The 19,673-nt window shown below is 46.7% G+C and overlaps 2 protein-coding genes across 5 annotated transcripts in view; one reads left to right on the forward strand and one right to left on the reverse strand.

The window, feature by feature from the left end:
• Nucleotides 1-296: 296 nt before the first annotated feature.
• LOC138439800 (uncharacterized) lies at nucleotides 297-9,984 on the reverse strand. The gene is made up of 5 exons (XM_069588886.1): nucleotides 9,872-9,984; nucleotides 9,655-9,780; nucleotides 9,066-9,562; nucleotides 8,588-8,806; nucleotides 297-2,200 (listed from the first exon to the last, which is right to left on the reverse strand). Exons 1-4 carry the CDS (start codon nucleotides 9,982-9,984, stop codon nucleotides 8,655-8,657), a joined length of 888 nt encoding a protein of 295 aa, XP_069444987.1. The 3' UTR covers nucleotides 297-2,200; nucleotides 8,588-8,654.
• The window catches only part of TMEM243 (transmembrane protein 243), a 54,069-nt gene continuing 43,514 nt past the window's right edge, over nucleotides 9,119-19,673 (forward strand). For 2 of the 4 annotated variants that reach the window (XM_069587758.1, XM_069587756.1), the window contains exons 1-2: nucleotides 9,119-9,355; nucleotides 9,884-10,157. In XM_069587758.1, the coding sequence (XP_069443859.1) occupies nucleotides 10,080-10,157 (78 nt within the window). In that variant the 5' untranslated portion in view covers nucleotides 9,119-9,355; nucleotides 9,884-10,079. Of the gene's footprint in view, nucleotides 9,356-9,879; nucleotides 10,158-19,673 lie in introns of all 4 variants that reach the window. The other 2 variants (XM_069587757.1, XM_069587759.1) reach the window with 2 other exon arrangements.

Consider the following 19,673-nt stretch of genomic DNA (forward strand, 5'->3'; position numbering starts at 1 on the left):
AATATCTTTTCTCAAAATAGAGGCTTAGTATCAGATGTCTGCTCTCACTGTAGAGAGTGTCAGGGAACCCAGCCAAAGGGGAAGTGGTGCTAATATTTTCACAAGGGAGAATATAAATGACTCTTGAAGAAGGAAAAATGTGTGTGCTGTTGGATGGACAGGTTGCATGAGAATTTCTTTACCTTGGTTGTTATTTATTTAATTATTTTATTCTACATCTTAACGTGCTTCTTAAAAATAAAAACAAAAACAAAAAACTTCCCCAAAGTTCTTCCCTGGAAAAGAAATCTATTCTGTAATGTCCTATTTATTTTATTTAACAAGTCAGAAGTAAGAATGATGAGTGTTTAGCTTTTTCATTTTTGAAAACTTTTCTGTATTTTTACAATGAAAAAATTAATTTGATAAATTTCCCATAATTAGCAATAGACATCATAGTTTGTTAAGTGATACCATTTACTTCTTTAGATGTTTTTCACCATGAATGTGGATTCCTAAGCAATGAAATAGTTGGATTCCTGTCTTGTCTCCCTTAAAATAATTAAAGTGACATTATTCTAAGAAAAGAAGTGTGATTACCCCTTTGTTAGGTCTATGTAGAGGACAACTGAAGCCACAGGGGAAGGACCCCCTCAGCAAGGCGAGCAGGTTAGCGCTTGAGTGTGTGATGCTGTGGTGATGGCCCTAAAGCTATCTAACTGTCATAGAGGAAACACCTTTGTGAGAAAGATCTTAAGCCTGCCCCCCACCCCAGAAAAAGACCCAAAATACCCAATGTCATTATATAAAATGCTAGTACAGCTATACTGCATCTGTAAACTACGTATATATTTATATTTTCCTTTCTTTCTCCTTTTAACTTTAGTCTTTCTTCTCTTAGAGCCAAAGAGTCACATGATGTTAGTGCCACAAATCTTTAAAAAGCAATCTCTCCTGTCGTTCTCATTTACAATGAGGAAATGAGACTCTTAGGGTTAAATCAATAACTAAACGTGATGCAATTAGTGACAAAGCCAAGACCTAGTACACGCTGCTCCTAAAGCTAAATGCCGGAATTTTAATTAATCTACTCCACATCATTTTCAGGGATATTCTAAATCTTGAATGAAATGGTAACAAAAGATAACTGCCTACTGTCATTCCCATCAGTTCTTCCTGAGCTTTCTTAAGAAATGTGTTATAGGGACTTCCCTGGTGGTCCAGTGGCTAAGACTCTGGGCTCCCACTGCAGGGGGCCTGGGTTCAATCCCTGGTCTGGAAACTAGATCTCACATGCTAAACCTAAAGACCCTGTTTAAGTGCTGTTAAAGTGCTGCAACTGAGACCCAGCAACCAAATAAATAAATGCAATAAAATAACGTATTATAGTTCAAAACCTAAAAAAGTCTTTACCTTGTCCATGAAACTAATTTCAGATTTCTAAATTAGGAATTCATTAAAAGCAATACACACACAATTTAAAATTCACAAGTTTTTGTAAGAACTTCAGTAAACTGTTCCTCAGCTAAAAAATCTATTTGATCTTATTCAAGAGGATTGGTTTAAATTAGCATATTTATTTCGTTGCTCTAATTTCTCTGTGCAAATTTTGCACTTTCATATAGAGAACTATGCTCCAGCTATGGGCAATAAACCACTGTTTCATATTTTATCCACTTCAGTAGCAATGCCAAATCAATTATAAAAACATCTAAAAATGACTCTATATCATTTGTGATTCATTCCAGTGAATAGCACTTTAGAGTATAAAAATCAGCTTCACCTACCACATCTCATTTATTTTCACACCCTCTGGGGAAATTTATTTTCCTTTAGCTTTTAATGGATATAAAACTGAGCCTCTGACATGTGCTCAGTACCACAGTTCTCTACTACACATCAGCCTTATTTCAAACTGGTACTGCTGCTGCTGCTAAGTCGCTTCAGTTGTGTCCGACTCTGTGCGACCCCACAGACAGCAGCCTACCAGGTTCCACCATCCCTGGGATTCTCCAGGCAAGAACACTGGAGTGGGTTGCCATTTCCTTCTCCAATGCATGAAAGTGAAAAGTGAAAGTGAAGTCGTTCAGTCGTGTCCCACTCTTTGCGACCCCATGGACTGCAGCCTACCAGGCTCCTCCATCCATGGGATTTTCCAGGCAAGAGTACTGGAGTGGGGTGCCATTGCTTTCTCCAAATGTATCCTTTCCAGTCTTCCTATCTTCTCCAAAAGCATGGAATGTCACAACCATTCAAGAAAACAGAGAAAAAAAAAAATTTTTTTTAAAGCTGTTTCTTTTCCATGTTCCTTTCCAGTCTTGATTCACATGCAAAGGTATTTTACACAAAGTTGATCCTTGAACAACTCAAGGGTTAGGGATGGCACCCTTCTGTGCAATGGAAAATCTGTTTATGTTAATAAATTTACAGTCAGCCCACCTTCCACATCCCCGGTCCTGCATCTGAGGATTCAACCAACCACAAATAGTGAAATACATGTTTATTGGAAAAAAACACACAAATAAGTTGACTGGCACAGTTCAAACCTGTGTTGTTCAAGGGTTAACTATATACTATAAAGATTATATTTAATAATTTAGTTTTTCCTCTTTAACATTGTCATATTCCTTTTTTTTCCATTTTGTTACAATCTTTATTATGTTCATGTAGTAAATGCATAATATGCATACTTCACTGTTTTAACTATGTGTCAAGTGATTAAAATATTTTAATTCTCACCAAATGCTAATAGGGAAAGTACTGTTTTTCTAATTTCACGAAAGTCCAAACTGAGACCTAACTTGGCTCAAAATCACGTAATCTATTCTGTTTACTTAGAATCATTGGACTTGAGGTTAGGACTACCAGTGACCCCTTGAGTGAAGCTCCATCTCAAACCAGTTCACCGATTATGTAAATGTCACTGGCAAAGCTCACTAACAAGTCCCAGGAAATAAAAATAGAGCTGGATAATAATAATTAAGAAAAAAAAGTCATGCCATGATTCAAACAAATATCTGCCAGCTCTGCAGTCTGCGCTATTGGCTTCTCAGATGATAGAATTGTTGCAGAAAGGGGGACCCCTTCCAGAGCCCGAAAGTGGGCTCTTGTCTAACATTCAGAAATGAATTGTCTGAGGAGACACTGTTGCTGCTGCTAAGTTGCTTCAGTTGTGTCCGACTCTATATGACCCTATAGACGGCAGCCCACCAGGCTCCCCGGTCCCTGGGATTCTCCAGGCAAGAATGCTGGAGTAGGTTGCCATTGCCTCCTCTGCTGAGGAGACACATGTGCTGACAAAGCAAGAGATTTTATTGGGAAAGAGTGAGTGGGCGGAGAGCAGTAGGGTAGAACCCAGGAGAACTGCTCTGCCACAGTCTTGGGTTTTATGGTGATAGGATTAGTTTGTGTTGTCTTTAGCCAATCTTTCTGACTCAGAGTCCTTCCTGGTGGTGCACGCTTGTTCGGCCAAGACGGATGCCAGCGAGAAGGATTCTGGGAGGTGGTTGGACATATGGTGTCACTTTTTGACCTTTTCTGAACTCTCCAGGTTGGTGGTGGCATATTAGTTCTGTGTTCCTTACCAGGACCTCCTGTCATAAAACAGCTCATGCAGATGGTTACTATGGTGCCTGGAGGGTGGGCGGTTTCAGTCAGTGTGCTTGCTTCCCCTAACAGAATGAAGATCCACAGTGAAACTCCAGGCCCAGATTTTGAGCCCAATTCTTTGCCCTTTAACCAGTGATTCTCTACTTAGTTGCATATCAGATTTGTCTGGAGAGTTTTGAAAAAATACTGTTGCTGAGTGTTGTCTCCAGAGATTCTGATATTATTGGCCTGGGGTGTGGCCCCAAGCACCAGGGTGTTCAAAAATCCTAAGTATTTAATGTCCAGTTGGGATGGAGAGGCACTGCTCTCCAGGGAAGCTTTACTGTAGAGACAGCGGAAGGGGAGAAGCATGATTCAATTATACCCGAAATAAAGGAGTTATTTAACTTCACAAGGGACTTTCTTCATAAACTCTCTCTCTCCTGGCAAACTGCAGAAGTCCATTTATATAGAGGAGTACTATATGGGACTATGTGGGCGTCCTTAGCATGGAGATAGACATTGAAGCCACGTCCCCGGCAAAGCATGTAGTGAGAACAGAAACGGTGAAGGATGGAGCCCTGGGGACTAATATTTAAGAGATGTGCAGAGGAAGAGCCGAAGATCTATAGTAAAGGTTACTTTCCGCATTTTAAAAGGCAAAGTGCTACTGAAAGGCCAGGTGGGAGGAGACCTGAAAGGGGTCCAGTGGATTCAGCAAAAAAGTTCTCATGAGAACCTTCCTGAGAGAACACCCAGGAAGTAGTGCTGCTAAACCAGATTTTAGTGATTGAGGCAAAGGTGGGAAGGGAGGAAGAGGATATGATCTCTACGGAGCTTTTTACAGAAAGTTTGGCTTGAAAAATGTGTCAACAGACTTTCAGCTATGAGCATGGGAATACCCAGATAAAAATGATTCAGATCATAGAATCACTCCCATTCAATACATACACACACACACAGACCTGCACACAACATGTAAGAAACACACAACTTAGGACTCCAGTTGGTTTCTCTGGGAAATTCTTACCCACCCTTCATGGTCATAAGATGGTAGAAGCATCTCCAAAGGCCACATCATCACATGACAATGACTAGAGGGAAAGCTCTCTGCACGTGCTTCCCTCCTTTCATCAGGGACAAAACCCTCCTAAAAATCCCCAGCAGACTTGCCTTAATGACTCAGTGACCCTAACACTCACTTTCCACTCCCCCAGCTACAAATGTACATCTGGCATTTTTTCCCCCTTTATAATGGGAGGTAAGCTCTGCTTTCCAGGGAGAAGAGGGGAGAATTAAGCTGGCTACCAAGGCAACCAAGAGTTCCAGGGAGGGTGTGGAGGAGTGTGGTAGCCAGAGGGAGACACCGGTTTAATGCAAGGTTTTTGCTTGTTCATTTTAACATGGTTGAAACTGAGCATGTTTAAAGCTTTTCACAGAAAAATTATAATCATAGCTGTGAGATGCCTGTGATGATGGGGTGCAGTGGAACGTAAAGCATGAGAGACAGACAGGCATCTCTTCCATTTTCACTGGAGGGAAGGAGGAGAAGAAGAGGGCGGGCAGAGGTGAGTGTGTAGGTGTGCTGGGAAGTAGAGGGGATTCCCATGGAATGGCTTTGGTTTTTCCCCTGTGAACTAGGCAGCCAAGTCATCTGCTGAGGGTCAGGGAGCGTGGACTACACACAGCACAGTCGTCCAGGCAACGCAGGACTTCCACATGGTTTTAAGGGCATAGTTGAGGTTGGCTGCCTTAAATCTAAAATTACTCTAATTAGGGACATTTATGATTTTTCCCCCCTCCAGTTGCACTAGACACCTGGCCACAGGTGTTGAGAAAGCAGAAGGGTTAGCATTTTAGGGGACTTTCTGCCCAGGTGTGGGATAAGAGAACTGAAGATACTATCACAAGAGTGGCTGCAGTGAGAGAACACAGAATCTAAGCTGGAAGAAAGTGAAAACGAGAGACTAGATCCACTGAGGAGTCAAGAGACCAAAAAATTGGAGACACTGAAGTGACCAAGGGACTGATGTACTGGCCAGGAGTGAAAGATTTAAAGGGATTGGAGGAGAAGGCTTAATAAATGGTCCATCTCGGCCTGTTTCAAACACAGTGCCATTCTGGGTGTTGCCAAAGTCCAGAATGTTGCATCGGAATGAGTGGCTGAAGCACAATGAAGATCAGGAAATGAGAAGTGATGGTTATTGGTTGAGTCATCTGTGTGGCCAATTTGTAGAAATGGAGGTGTATGAAAAAAGCACCTTTCTCACTTCATTGGCTTTTGAGTCTCCTGGGGATCTTATTAAAATGCAGATTGTGATTCAGTAGATCTAGGGTGAGGACTGAAGCTCTGCATTTCTAAGAAGTTAGCAGGTAATGGCCTGCTTGAGGTCCAGGAACCACACTCTGAGCAGCAAGACACTGGAAAATCCTACCATTGACCTGATACAGACATAGTCTCTTCTTTATTTAAACAATCTTCTCCCCTCCTCAATGACAAACTCTGTGACAAACATAGCATATTAAAAAGCAGAGACAGTACTTTGCCGACAAAAGTCTGTCTTCTTAAAGCTATGATTTTTCCAGTAGTCATGTATGGATGTGAGGGTTGGACTATAAAGAAAGCTGAGCACCAAAGAATTGATGCTTTTAAACTGTGGTGTTGGAGAAGGCTCTTGAGACTCCCTTGGACTGCAAGGAAATCCAACCAGTCAACTCTAAAGGAAATCAGTCCTGAATATTCATGGGAAGGACTGATGCTGAAGCTCCAATACCTTGGTCAACTGATTAGAAGAACTGACTCACTGGAAAAGACCCTGATGCTGGGAAAGATTGGAGGTAGGAGGAGAAGGGGACGACAGAGGATGAGATGGTTGGATGGCATCACCACCTCGATGAACATGAGTTTGAGCAAGCTCCAGGAGCTGGTGATGTACAGGGAAGCCTGGTGTACTGCATCCATGGGGTCACAAAGAGTCAGACACGACTGAGCAACTGAACTGAACTGAACCATCCTCAAGGGGGTGGTCCCTAGAAACTGCGTTCTATGTGGTCTCACCTGTTGACTCTTGGGGATGGAGGACTTTATGCAACTAGAAATCAGTCTATAATCTGGATTGAGCCCATTGAAATTTCTCATGAGAATCTGAACTCAAAGACGAGAGACTGAGCCCTCCAAGCAGTGGCAGGCACTGGAGCTATAAGATCCATTTTCCCTGAGTTTAGCACCAAAACCAAACTAAAGCCATTGGTTTCTTGAAGTTTTGGGTGAGGAGCAGTCATGAGGAAACTGGGTTTTAGGAAAAGGAATGGAACAGAGGCACAGAAAATTGATGAGACAAGAGAACAAGCAGGTAAAGAGCCAGAGGGTCACTATTCCTGACTCAACCTTTCTCCTCAAATACACCCTCCATGGATATCTAGTCTCTCTGGCCTGTCTTCTTGACTCTGCTCTTCACCTTGGTTAATGTATGGTCTTCTTTGGGGGTTTTGATTTAAAAGGCTCCTTGGGGAAGCTTTCCCTGCCACCAGAATAGGGTGAGTGCATCTCCACAGTGTGGGGTTTTCCTGATGGCTCAGTGGTTAAGAATCCAAATGCCAGTGCAGGAGATGCCAGAGACAGGGGTTTGATCCCTGGGTCAGAAGATCCCTGGAAAAGGAAATGGCAACCTACTCCAGTATTCTTGCTGGGATAATCCTATAGACAGAGGAGCATGGCGGGCTACAATCCATGGGATTCCAAATGCTGCACGAAGGAAGCCAATTCTGACTCCAGGTTGGAAACTGTTTAACTTGCCTCTATTATTATAATCAGACTCAATGGCTTGTTTAAAGGAACCTGCCCCTCTGCTTTCATGTAAATTAATTTGCCTTTGTTCAGTTCCAGGACAGATTGTTTGTCCCTGCCCACCTGTGAATAGAAGAGATTAACACAGCCCTTCTGAAGGCTGGACATCCCTTTGGAGATGTTTTGCAAGACTGAAGAACCTTTCACTTTACTTCCCCACTGCCCCTCCCTCTCTATTCTGCCTTTTGACTTTAGTTCCTCATTGCTTCTTTCTGTCTATAAAAGAACCTGGCATCCAGACCCCAATAAGATGGCTATTTGGAGGTGCTACTCTGCCATCTTCTCAGTCTGCTGGCTCCCGACTAAAGTCTCTTCCTTGCTGCAACACCTCCTCTCTTGGATTCATTGGCCTGTCATGCAGTGAGCAGAGCAAGCTTGGACTCGGTAACAGAATCTCAGACATGACTAAGGAAGCATACAAGCAAGCAACCATTTGGAAACTTACTTGCCAGGTGTCTTAAATATTCTCTATTCAATTATCTTTTTAAAGGTTGAAATTAGATATTCTAGTTCCATTTACTGTTATCATCTTCACTTTTTACATCGGAAGGAGCTCAAGAGAGGTTAGATATTAGATAACTTTCCCAAGATTACATAGCTTGTAGATGGCATCAAGGTTTGAGGGCAGATATAATCAACCTCAAAGCTTGTGCTATTAGTCACTCTGTGTCACGTGTCTCTCTTTGCCACTCTAGCCTCAACACTAGGACCATGACTGTCTCTTGATGACTGTATTACTCTATTTGGTGGTTGCCTGGTACTGAGCAGGTTCTCAGAAGTATTGTTGAATGAATGTGGCCACCTGTGAGTGAATAAAATTACTTATTGGGTCAAACGTCTAATAGAACTGGGTGCAAGATTGTGTAGCATTCCTCTTAGAACAGAAAGTCCTGACAAAGAGAAGATCCATGAAATAACAGAGCTGGTAGATGGAAATGCTCCATACCTGATTCCACTGTAGCTTTGTGGTTCTTAGTCCATCCCTTATCCCAATCCCTTGTCCTAAACTCTAGAGGGAGCACGTGGAAATTTCTCTTGGATTAAGTGTTACAGGGCTACAGTGTTCTAACATGCGCTCTCCCTGCGAACAAACCTCAGTCACAGCTCTCTTCAGTGTAGGAGCGGTAGTGTCTGGGTTACCTAGCATGGTTGCATTTGTTCCCTAATACTTACAAAGGCTCCCAAATGCAGAGTGACGCTGGGTTGCCTAGGGTGCCTGTCCACCTCGGGTTCTCCAGCTTCAAACCTGAAGAGGTTGACATACGACGCATTTTTCCTCTGCGGCTACACGTATGCTTCTCAGCAGCATCACCAGCAGGATGAGTGGACAAGTCGAAGAAATACCTAAGCACGGATTACCTCTTGACCGTCTCTGTCCAAGACATAGGTTCCCTATCACAGAACAAACACACAAACACAGACAAACACACAAACATGATAAACAATTATCAACCACTCCCTTTCCATCCTAGTGGTGCAAAGATTGGGGTGGTTAAAGCAGGCTGGTTGTTTTTAATAAGTTTCAGCCCAGTGCGAGGCTATCTTCCCGAGATGTGCTCTGCCCACGCGGGTCGCGCAAGCGCTAATTACTAGGAGCCAGAGAAAGCGGGGAGCCGGGAGATCCGCTGCCTCGCGGGGAATAAACTGGCACCTCTAGAAATAAAGCTCCGTAGCCAATGCGGCGCCCCGGCGTGCGGGATTGGCGGCCTCGGCCGTGACGCGGCCTGGGCGGGCCGAGTCGGTTTGCGACAGTGGCCGCGGGTCCCGGCCGTGGGAGGGGACCGGGGACCCGCCGCGCAGCACACTCCGCAGCCCGCGCGGAAGGTCTCTCTCTCTCTCCCCCGACGCCCGGCACCGCACCCCCGCACCGGCGTGGACCCGGACACCGTCTCTCCAGTGGAGCCAGGACTCCCGAGCGTGCGCGCGTCTGGAGACGCCGAGGTTTGGCCTGCGGGCGCGGGGCGGCCCCGGGAGGGCGGCCCGTCGGTGCGGGGCCGAGGCAGGATCCCTTTCTTCCGCCGCGAGAGCGCGCTGGCCCGCGGGTGCCGGCAGCACCCGAGCGGGGACCCGAGCTGCTCGGCGCGGCCGCGACCTGATCCCGCAGCGCCGCGGGAGGGGCGGGCGGCGCGCCGGGCTTTGCTCCCGCTGCTTCACTCCTCCGGCCCCTGGCCGCGGGGGCGAGAGGGGCGGAGCGGTGCGGAGGGCCGGTAATGCCTTCTCCCGGGAAAACTTTTCCCCGCCTTCGAGCATGGAGGGATCCGTGCTCACCAGAACATTTAGAAAGCTCGGGAAATGGTCGCGGCACGGAGCGGAGCGGCGAGGGCGGGGAAGCGGGGAGCCCCGGCCAAGCCGATTTGCATCGCGACCTGCGGAGACAGCCGGGCGGCCCGGGGCGCTGAGATTGGGGGAAGCGGGCGCGGCCGGGCGGGGCGGCCAGGCGGTGTTGTTTCCTTTCACTTCCCGAGGCAGCTGCTCACGATGAGGAAGGGAGCGAGGCTCGGGCAGAGCGGCCTCGTCCCGCGAGTCTGAGCGCGCACCCCCGCCGCCGGGACTCCGGCCTCCCCGGGCATCGGCGATGAGCGCTCTGTGACCGGCGGCGCCGCGACTCGTAGACCCGGGACTCCAGGAGGCAATGCTGGCTCGGGGACAGTGAAGAAACCCTAAAATGGAGGATTTTTCCACCAGGACCTACGGCACAAGTGGCCTGGACAACAGACCTCTGTTCGGAGAGACGTCTGCCAAGGTGAGTGCGGCCCCGGACGCGGGGCCTGAGTGGCGTCTCTGTGCAACTCCCCGCCCCTTGGACCCGGAGCCCTGCTGGGTCCTTCTGCGGCCCCTGCAGGGCACTTGGAGCAAGATCCCCCTTCATCCCTCTCAGGATAGTTGCCTTGCCCCTCGGCTCCCTCTTTGGGACGGGGTTGGCCAAGAGCCTTTGAAGACTGAGGGTGGAGAAAAGTTCAGAAAGTTCTGGGCTGTTAGGGGCCCTAAACGGGAGTGCGGAAGCCCGCTCCCTGCCTCGCCTCCCAGCCGGGTGGTCAGGGTGTTTGCACATCCGCTGGTCCACCTGGCGTGCTGACTTTCAAGAGGCTTCTGAGGCTTCCGTAAGGGCCCAAGAGTGGCGCTTCTGATTTGTGTTTCTCTAGAGCCCTTAAGGGTTTACTGCTGAGGCAGCCAAGCAGAGAAAAAGAGAAGAGGCATGAAATTAGGGTTCCTTTGATGGGGCTCTATTCCAGGAAGTGATCAAAGGGTCTCAGACCCATACACGTTCTAGTGCCTTATTTCAGGCTTTTAAAAATACAGTGTTCTCTTACAAGCTTAATCCTGTGATGTCCTGGGCCAGTAATTGAAGAGAGCTCTTTTCCTGTCCCCAGCATTAAATTTGTGAGTTGTTTGGGCAAGATTAGCCTGTTTTTGTTTTGTTTTGTTTTGTTTTTTTAGTTAGAAAGTGACGCTGGTGATCTTTGACCCCTGACAAAGTACTCTCAGCCTTTCACAGAAAGTAGGGCACATATGGAGTCCAGAGCTTCCTGGGTTTCTCCGCTTAGGCAGGCACCTCTTTAGCAGAAAGGACAGAAAGCTTGTCCAGCCGACAACCTGGGGCATGACCCTGAATTTGGAAGGTTCCAGTCTGCCAGGAGACCACTACTTTGTTGTTGTTGTTTTTTTTTTTTTTACCTCCCTGTGGATTTTGCTTTCTCTTTTCAAAGTGTCTTTACAAGAAAATGTTTTAAGCTTGATGTATAGGAAGATGCTTCTTGTTTATTGTGTGGCTTTTGCATAATCCCAGAATCCAGTAGGTATTCCTATTTCTGCTAATATTGTTTTTCTTTTCTTTTCTTTTTGGCCAAATGGCTTGTGTGATCTTAGTTCCCTGACCAGGCATTGAACTCAGGCTCTCTCTAATCACTGAGGAGTCAACCATTGGAATTGCCATGGAATTCCTATCTGCTAACAGGATTGTGATAGGCCTGGGGGGTGGGGGTGGGGGGTGGGGTCCAAGGAATCCAAGTAGATGGGGGAAATATGTAAGCACACGTGAGGCAGCTGGATCTGTGCTATAACAGGGCATAGAGGGGGCATACTGGGGGACAGGGGAGAAAGTGGTCCCTTTGAGAAGCTTGGGAAGATCTTAGAGGATAGATTCTCCATTCTGAGCATTTGGTAGTCTTCAGCTTTCAGATATGGAGAAGGCAATGGCACCCCACTCCAGTACTCTTGCCTGGAAAATCCCATGGATGGAGGAGCCTGGTAGGCTGCAGTCCATGGGGTCACGGAGAGTCTGACACGATTGAGCGACTTCACTTTGACTTTTCACTTTCATGCACTGGAGAAGGAAATGGCAACCCACTCCAGTATTCTTGCCTAGAGAATCCCAGGGATGGGGGAGCCTGGTGGGCTGCCGTCTTTTGGGTTGCACAGAGTTGGACATGACTGAAGCGACTTAGCAGTAGCAGCAGCTTTCAGATATGAGGGCTCCTACATTGGGAGTTGACTGAAGAGGATTTGGGGCCTGGAGAGCAGAGGCAGCTGACTGCTTGAAGAGATCATATTGTCCCCCCAACCCCCTGCCTTTTTATAAAAATATTTGTTTATTTGGCTGTGCGGGGGTCTTAGTTGAAGCTCACAGGATCCTTAGTTGAGGCATGTAAACTCTTAGTTGGTTGGGCATGTGGGATCTAGTTTCCTGACAAGGGATCAAACCTAGATCCCCTGCATTGGGAGCACACAGTCTTAGCCACTGGACTACCCAGTGGCTGCCCAGCTGGCCTGAGAATGCAGAGGTTCAGTCTCTCCTCCACGTACCTTGGTGCACAAGGGATTGTGGGGTTCTGGTGATGCAGACCTCTGACCTCCTTTAGCCCTTTAATGCTGATGTACATGAATCGATAAGGGACTTATTGATTTATAGGGACACTTAGAAATACTGATGTTTCCCAACTCACTTGGGCCTAAGTAGTCAATGACTGTAAGTTTCCCTATTGCCTATGATCCATTTGAAATCCATCCAAGAATTTGACTGTTCCAAATATATCTCTGTTTATCACAGATTTATTCAATCCAAGAGTGTATACTCCCAGCATTACTTAGGCGGTTTTAGACCTCATAACAGTAGGATCAGCTACTCGGAGGAAAAAAAAAATTATGAGTAATATATATTTCCAGATCTCTCAGAATTCCTCCCTTTAGTTTCTTCTGTAGGGCTGACAGGGTGATTGGACATACAGAAATTAAACAGAATGGAGAAAGGAGAGAGACTTTGGTCTTAGGATATGAAACATCATGTTTCATATAAGTTGTCCTATCTGAGGAAGAAGAGGCATCCATCTTTAATGACGGCAAATGATTTATTTGGGACGTGAGTGAGCAGGGCACAGGATGGGACCTCAGTAGTGAGAGGACAGGACGTGTTACAGTGGGGCCATTCCCGTGGAGGACAGTCACTGCCAGAGCCAGGTGGCTTCCTGAGGACCTTGGGAAAACGTTGATGGCTGCTGTGTGAGTTTGCTCCCAGCGATTCCCTGGAAACTGGACACAACAGCCAATTCATTAATGAACTGTTGCCTTTGAGTAAAAAATCCCGAAAGGGGAAAGCCCACTTCCTGTCCTAGTCTGACAGATCTTCTGAGCTTTTAGCCCTCTTCATTGCCTTTTAATGACTGACCACAGATAGGCTCTCACTTTTAAGTCTGGAAAGGACCAGAGGTTGAGGTCCAGTCTCCAGCTCTGTGGCCAAGATGGCCGAAGCCCACCGAAGCCCACCACAGTCAGGAGGGACGTGGTGTCTCCTCCGTGCCAGGCAGTGTGCTCTGCGTCCAGCATCACCTTGTTTGCTGCCCCAGTTCCTTTGTGTGATGGATGTTGTCACTCCTTTCACAAGCGGGGAAGCTGAACTACAAAGCAGGCTATGTGTCAGTCACACAACTGGTTCTCCTCTGGTGATGTTTCACGAGTTGACTAAGACAGTAAATGTTGACTTTCGCAGTCTGGGTCACATGCTCCAGGAACCACTGTGGGCATTCACAGACTTGGCCCTTTCACAGGACATAGGTGAATTTATATGCCCAAAGTCATGGAGTAAGTGAAAGATACTAGAATCTGCCGTAGAACAAGAAATACACGACCCAGCAGGTCTGGAGCAGCGCCCGCATGGGCAGTCCCTAAAGGGACTTCTGTCTTTACGTACTGTTTTCAGTTACCAAACCCTGGATTTATTCAATTGTTAGCATGTTTAGCAATAACTTTATAGATACAGCCCTGTAGTGAATGGCAAAGCAAAATAGTTCTCTGTTGTTACATAAATGTCTAAAGGATAATAGACAAAAGCAGAGATACTCATTCCTTGATACCTTTGGAATTTTATATTGCTAGGTGGGCTGTCTTACCCACCCAGGTCTGAATATCCAGGTGCATTTCTCATCTGTTTTTATTTCATCCCCAGTTCTGGGATGCAGTACATCTCTTTCAGGGAAAAGACAAATGTGGCACAAATGATATGATAATATGATGTGTCTGAGGTTTCAGAGCATGTGCTGTTGCTTAGTATTTTCTGAATTTTGAGCACTACCCCAATAGAAATATAAGGTGAAGCATGTATGAGATTTTAAATTCCCTAATAGCCATGTCTTTTAAAAGTGTAAACAGATGCAGTTAATTTCAGTAATATACTTTATTTCCATACATCTGAAATACTGTCATTTCAGTACATACTCAATATGTAAAGTGGAGAGATTTTTACATCTTTTTTTTTTTTTTTTTTGTACTAAGCCTTTGTAATCCAGTGCGCATTTTCACTTAGAACCCATCTCAGTTCAGACTAGCTGCGTTTCAGGTGCTCAGTAATCACACAGAGCTGGTACTTCAGACAGTGCAGTTCTAAAGCAAGTGAATTTTTAGTCATGGTAGTTCCATAGTCATGTTTGTGAAACATTGCTCTTTACTGTGGGACTTGTCAGAACCTTTAATGTGCTCATTTTCACTGAGAGTCTAGCTGGAGAAGGGGGATGGTACGTAGTGCTCTTTTGGTGGCTGACCTCTTACCATTGGCACAATCAGTGCCTTACTGGAGCCTTACCCTGCATGCCTCCACCCACAGCAGATTTGAACGGAGTGTCTACAGAACTCCCTTCAGGAAATGTCACTCTAGGAATCTGTTCCTTGTTCCTCCCTTCCTAGTATGAACTATACCCTGGAGATATTTGTCCCTCTCTTGCCCACAGCTGCCTGTAAACGTTTCCTTTGGGCCATCTTTCTGTCTGGGTAATGAAATGGTTTGAGTTATCCTCAGGGCTTGTGAGTTGATGTTGATTTCCTGATTTGCTAGCTGGCTGCAGAATCATCCGAAATCAATTTTAGCCAGTGAATTGGTGAACCTAGGGGAAGAAGGAGGATGGTTCTGTCTGGGGTGGAAGGTAAACCCGCCTCCCACAGCCAGTGCAGTGGGCCAGGGTGGGAGGGTGGCAGGGGGGAAGGGAGGGGTAAGTGCAAATACACACTGGATTACAAAGGCTTAGTACAAAAAAAAGGTGTAAAAATCTCTCCACTTTTCATATTGAGTACGTACTGCCGTGACAGTATTTTAGATGTATAGAGGTAAAGTATATTACTGAAATTAGCTGCAGTCCCTCCATGGAATGCAGTGAGAGCCAGTTCCTGGACCAGCCTCTTCTGTTGGTTTCACTAATAATAAATGATTCATCCTCTAAGAAGGGTGGTGACCATTCTGCCCCTTTGTTCCTACTTGGATGTGATGTAAGAAGAGTGAGCGACACTGGAGGAGGGCGCACACGCTGGACTCATAATATGGAGGGTCTCTCCATGCAGGGAGCAAGTTAGTGGGTCCCAAGGCTCAGATCTTTGGTACCAAAGGCAGTAAGTTTCATGTTCTATTGCATATTCCTGAATCCTTACCTCCGTTCCCTGCAAAAGAAGTCAAAAACCAAAAAGTGTAAAACAGGTCTTTTGATGACCTTTAGTCGAATTCAGACAGTTCCGACTTGGAGCATTTGACTTTGCAAATAATTGTGTTAAGTGCTACTTCTTGCCTTTTGTGGGGTGGGGGTGAGGGTTGCTGCTTCCTTAAGGACAAAGCTGTGGTTAGGAGTGTTGGGTCTGCCTGCCGCCCCTCCCCCTGCCCAAGAGCCTCTCAACTCTTGCCTTTGACACAGCCTCCCTCCCGGTGAGTCTCTGAGCACACCCTGATTCTCCCTCAAAGTGGAGCTAGTCTCTCCCAGGACAGATCTGTTGTCCCTGTGGCTCTCACCCAGCCTGCCAAACCACTTTTAGTTGCCATTTCTTGTGTTAGAGAGACAATTCCAGGTGATAGATGCCAGGACTGGGAAGTTTCTGAAGGATGGGCTCAGGTGACTGTATGTTGAGAAAGCTCTTCCAAGGATGCTGGTGCACAAGGAGGCTGACAGCCCTGGTCTTAACTGTGTTCTGTGATGCCCAGTCTGGGCTGACCCCTCTCCCTGGGCCTCTTTCTGTGCATGAGCTGCCTTCCTGCTCTCGGTAAATGCTCTTCTACTTTCTGTTGCACGCTCTCGTCTCCAAATACCTGAATCCTGGTTAGTCTGATTTCCCATCGTTTCTGCCCAGCCTACATCCATGCCTCTCTCCTACGAGCCTGGTGGTCAGAGATGCCTTCACTGCTTGTGCTGTGAGGGGTTCGTATAAGCCTTGCCTTCCCGAGTCAGAGTCTACTCTCCTTGAGGGTAGCAGCCAATTGCTTTATTTCTCCAGCCTTTTTAGCACTTGGCACAATGCCTTACCTAGTTCTGGATTTTATGTAGTTTTTGTTGTTGTTGAAGTATAGTTGATGTGTAATATTATGTGAGTTGCAGGTATGCAATAGAGAGATTTACAGTTTTTATTTTTTATTTTTAATATTAACTTATTTATTTGGCTGTGCGAGGTCTTAGTTGCAACATATAGGATCTAGGTCTCTGATCAGAGTTGGAGCCCTGGCCCCACCCTGCATTGGGGTGTGGAGTCTTAGCCACTGGACCACTAGGGAAGTCCTGAAATTTATAGTTTTAAAGGTTATATTCCATTAATAGTAATTGTAAAATATTTGCTATATTCCCCATGTTTTACACTATATCCCTTATTTTATACCTAGTAGTTTGTGCCTCTTCATCCCCTACTCGTGTCTTGCCCTCCTTCCTTCCCTTTCCCCACTGGTAAGCGCTAGTTTGTTCTCTGTATCTATGTCTGCTTCTTGTTATGTTCTTAGGTATGTTAAGTTTTAAGTGAAGTGAGTACCTAGCATCACCAAAAAGTAACCTACTTTCTTGGGACCTCCTGAACCATCAGCGGAAGGTGGGGGGCTGGTGTTCAGAAACCTGGGGTGCTGCATACCAACAGGCTTTTGTGCAGTTAAGGGCATCACTCTCTCCTCTCATTGCTGAGCTTCAGCAAAGAGCCCATAACCATAATACAGTACTGTATAAAAACTTACACTGAGGCCTGGTCTCTCAGAAGCTGGTGGTTTGCTTGTGTTTTTCCTTCCGTAGACAAGGTTTTCGCAGCTCTGCGGTAACAGACTGGGTCTACTAAATTAGCCTTTTTTCCCCTTAGGTTCAGTCCATAGTTTGTGTGTAGGTCTAAGGACCATGGGGCTTCCCTGGTGGCTCAGTGGTAAAGAACCCACCTGCCAATGCAGGAGACACACAAGACGTGGGTTTGATTCCTGGGCCTGGAAGATCCCTTGCAGCAGGAAATGGCAACCCATTACAGTATTCTTCCCTGGAAAATTCCATGGACAGAGGAGCCTGTCAGGCTATATAGTCCACGGGGTCGCAAAGAGTTGGACGTGACTGAATGACGGAGCACCCATATCGACCACGTTTTTCAGGCTGCCATGGAGACACTTGGGTTGACAAACTTAAGTGTCCCGGTGGGGATGATGAAATGCATTTGAAATTAGGCTGCTCTTGAAAGAGGGGCCAGGCTCTGAGGCCCCTCTCAACTCGCACTCATCTCTGAGGACCTAATCCCATTGGTGAATGACAGCCCATTAGACGTGGTGGAAATAATACTAATAGCATGTGAGCAGCCATTTACTAACTTTTATAAATGTCACTCTGTTCTAGGGCTTTACTGTAATATATCTGAATCTTTATGGGATTCCCCACATGTTAGACTGTTGTACAAATATGGAAACTTTGGCTTCAGTGTTCCATGATGTACCTGAGATCATAGGCAGGCATGTGGCAGGGGAAAGCACAGATATTGGGTCTGTCCTGATCCTGACGTCCTAGCCCTTGTTCTTGGTCTCCCAGTTCTGAAGGTCAGAGCACATAAAGACCTGGCATTTCTGGGACTTCCTTGGTGGTCCAGTGGTTTGGACTCCATGCTTCCAATTCTTGGGGGGGTGGGGCACAGGTTCCATCAGTGATCTGGGAAATAAGATCCCGCATGCTGTGTGGTGAGGCTGAAAAAACAGAAGAAGAAGAAAGAAAAAGAAGGACCTAGCACTAGATAGGAAGTGCTAGATACTTTTTTTCTCTTCTACTGTTTTTTTAGCACAGAGTCGGACTCGACTGAAGCGACTTAGCAGCAGCAGCAGCACTTCCTATGGTACCAGCGCTAGGGATCATTTTGTCCCCTAAACATGTGGAGTAGGTTTGTTTTCTATTTTTACTGTGATCTCATTTCCCTAAGTGATGCTTCAATGAAAATAATATATTTCAAGTATGCCTCACCGTGAGGAGGAGAATCTGGCAGGAAGGGTATCACAGAAATATTCACAAGTGAAAGAGGCTTCAGAATGTGAATCTGTGAAATAGGGGACATGTTTCAAGGCGTCCATAATGTCTGCTTTCTCTAGAAGGGCCTGAGGCAGAAGTGGGCGTTCAGAGCTAGAGGCAGCTGCGGAGGCCCTGGTGTGTTTGAGACGGGGCTCAGAGCATGAAAGTTGGTGACTGTGGGTGTGTGTGAGTCTCATACACTTTCCTCACGTGCCCCTGCCCCTGGGGTTCTCTCTGAAGCCTGGGGACAGCAGCCCCCGTGATCGGAGCTCTCCATTTCCCAGAGTTATCTGGGGAGGCCATCTAGCCCCTGGCTTCACCCCAGGGATGCTGGTTGCCTCTGGCCACAGCTTTGGGGGTTGCTCCTGTCTCCTCAGGACCACGCAGCTCTGGGGGCTCCGAGGAGACCCACCGGCAGGGCCTGACTTTTCTTGCTTCCACCAAACCCAAAGCTCCTCCCACATGTCAGGTTCTCTCAGCGTCTCTGTCCCTACATGGCTGCCCCTGGGGCTTCTGACTGGGCAACTGCCACAGCTTTCCTGACGAGATGTTTTCTACTGCGACTTGGAAGAAGAAAAGGCAAATCATTTCTGAGAATTGGCCTTTTGTTTCTGGTATCAGGATACTGAGCTGTGATGAGAAATGTAAACCTTTGCACGCGGAATTGCAGGATACGGCCCACGGGCCTGAATCCCTGTCCCAGTTGACAGTGAGAGGAAGTGTGGGCTCCTGGTGTGTTTAATGCATGATGACTGGATTGCCTTTCTCCTGTCTCCCTCACAAGCAAAGATGATCGCTCTTCCGGGACCTGAGAGTCTCGTGAGCTAGGAGGACTGACGTGGGGTGGAGCCCTGTAATGACAGGAGGCACAGAGTTCCAGGGAGCATGGAAGAAGGGGATGTTTATTATACTGGGGGCATCAGGACAAAGGACTTTCGATTCTTAGGCCCAGGAACCTGAGTCAGATTTGACAGGAGGAGGTGACTGGGAATCCCAAGCAGGAGGTCCAGCCGGGTTGAAGGGGTGGGAGCAGGAACATGCCAGAAAGGGGAGGGAGCTGAGTGTCCCATTGTGAGCAGACTCTAAGAACTTGGAGTTGCTATATGAGGCACACTTTGCTTCTGGAAGCTGTCAGTGGTTGAGTGGTCGAGTGTGCGCGTGTAATGTATGCTTTGATACAACAGTTAGTTGTGTGCATACTATGTCCCAGGGAGTGTGCTGTGTGCTACAGTGTATCTTTTCTTTTTTTTTTATTTTTCGCTGCACAGGGTCTTGGCTGTGGTGCATAGGCTTAGTAGTTGTGGCACGTGGCCTTAGTTGCCCTACTGCACGTGGGATCTTAGTTCCCTGACTAGGGACTGAATCTGCGTTCTCTGTATTGGCAGGCAGCTTCTTAACCCCTGGGCCACCAGGGAAGTCCTGAGAGTGTATGTTTTCTAATGGAGCATGTGTACTACACTGAGGAGAGAAAGGCACTCTACAAGTCCTTGTTCTTCCCTTCTTCTCCTTAT

Source organism: Ovis canadensis, chromosome 4 (genome assembly GCF_042477335.2).
Source record: "Ovis canadensis isolate MfBH-ARS-UI-01 breed Bighorn chromosome 4, ARS-UI_OviCan_v2, whole genome shotgun sequence".
NCBI lineage: Eukaryota > Metazoa > Chordata > Mammalia > Artiodactyla > Bovidae > Ovis > Ovis canadensis.

Bases quoted from the DNA above. Each gene is read 5' to 3' on its own strand.
- LOC138439800 (XM_069588886.1), bottom strand. From the start codon at position 9,984: ATGCCCGGGGAGGCCGGAGTCCCGGCGGCGGGGGTGCGCGCTCAGACT. The intron at 9,563-9,654 runs GCGGGGAAAAGT...GGAGGAGTGAAG, and splicing joins GGATCCCTCCATGCTCGAAG to CAGCGGGAGCAAAGCCCGGC. The intron at 8,807-9,065 runs GTGCCAGTTTAT...GTTCTGTGATAG, and splicing joins ACGGAGCTTTATTTCTAGAG to GGAACCTATGTCTTGGACAG.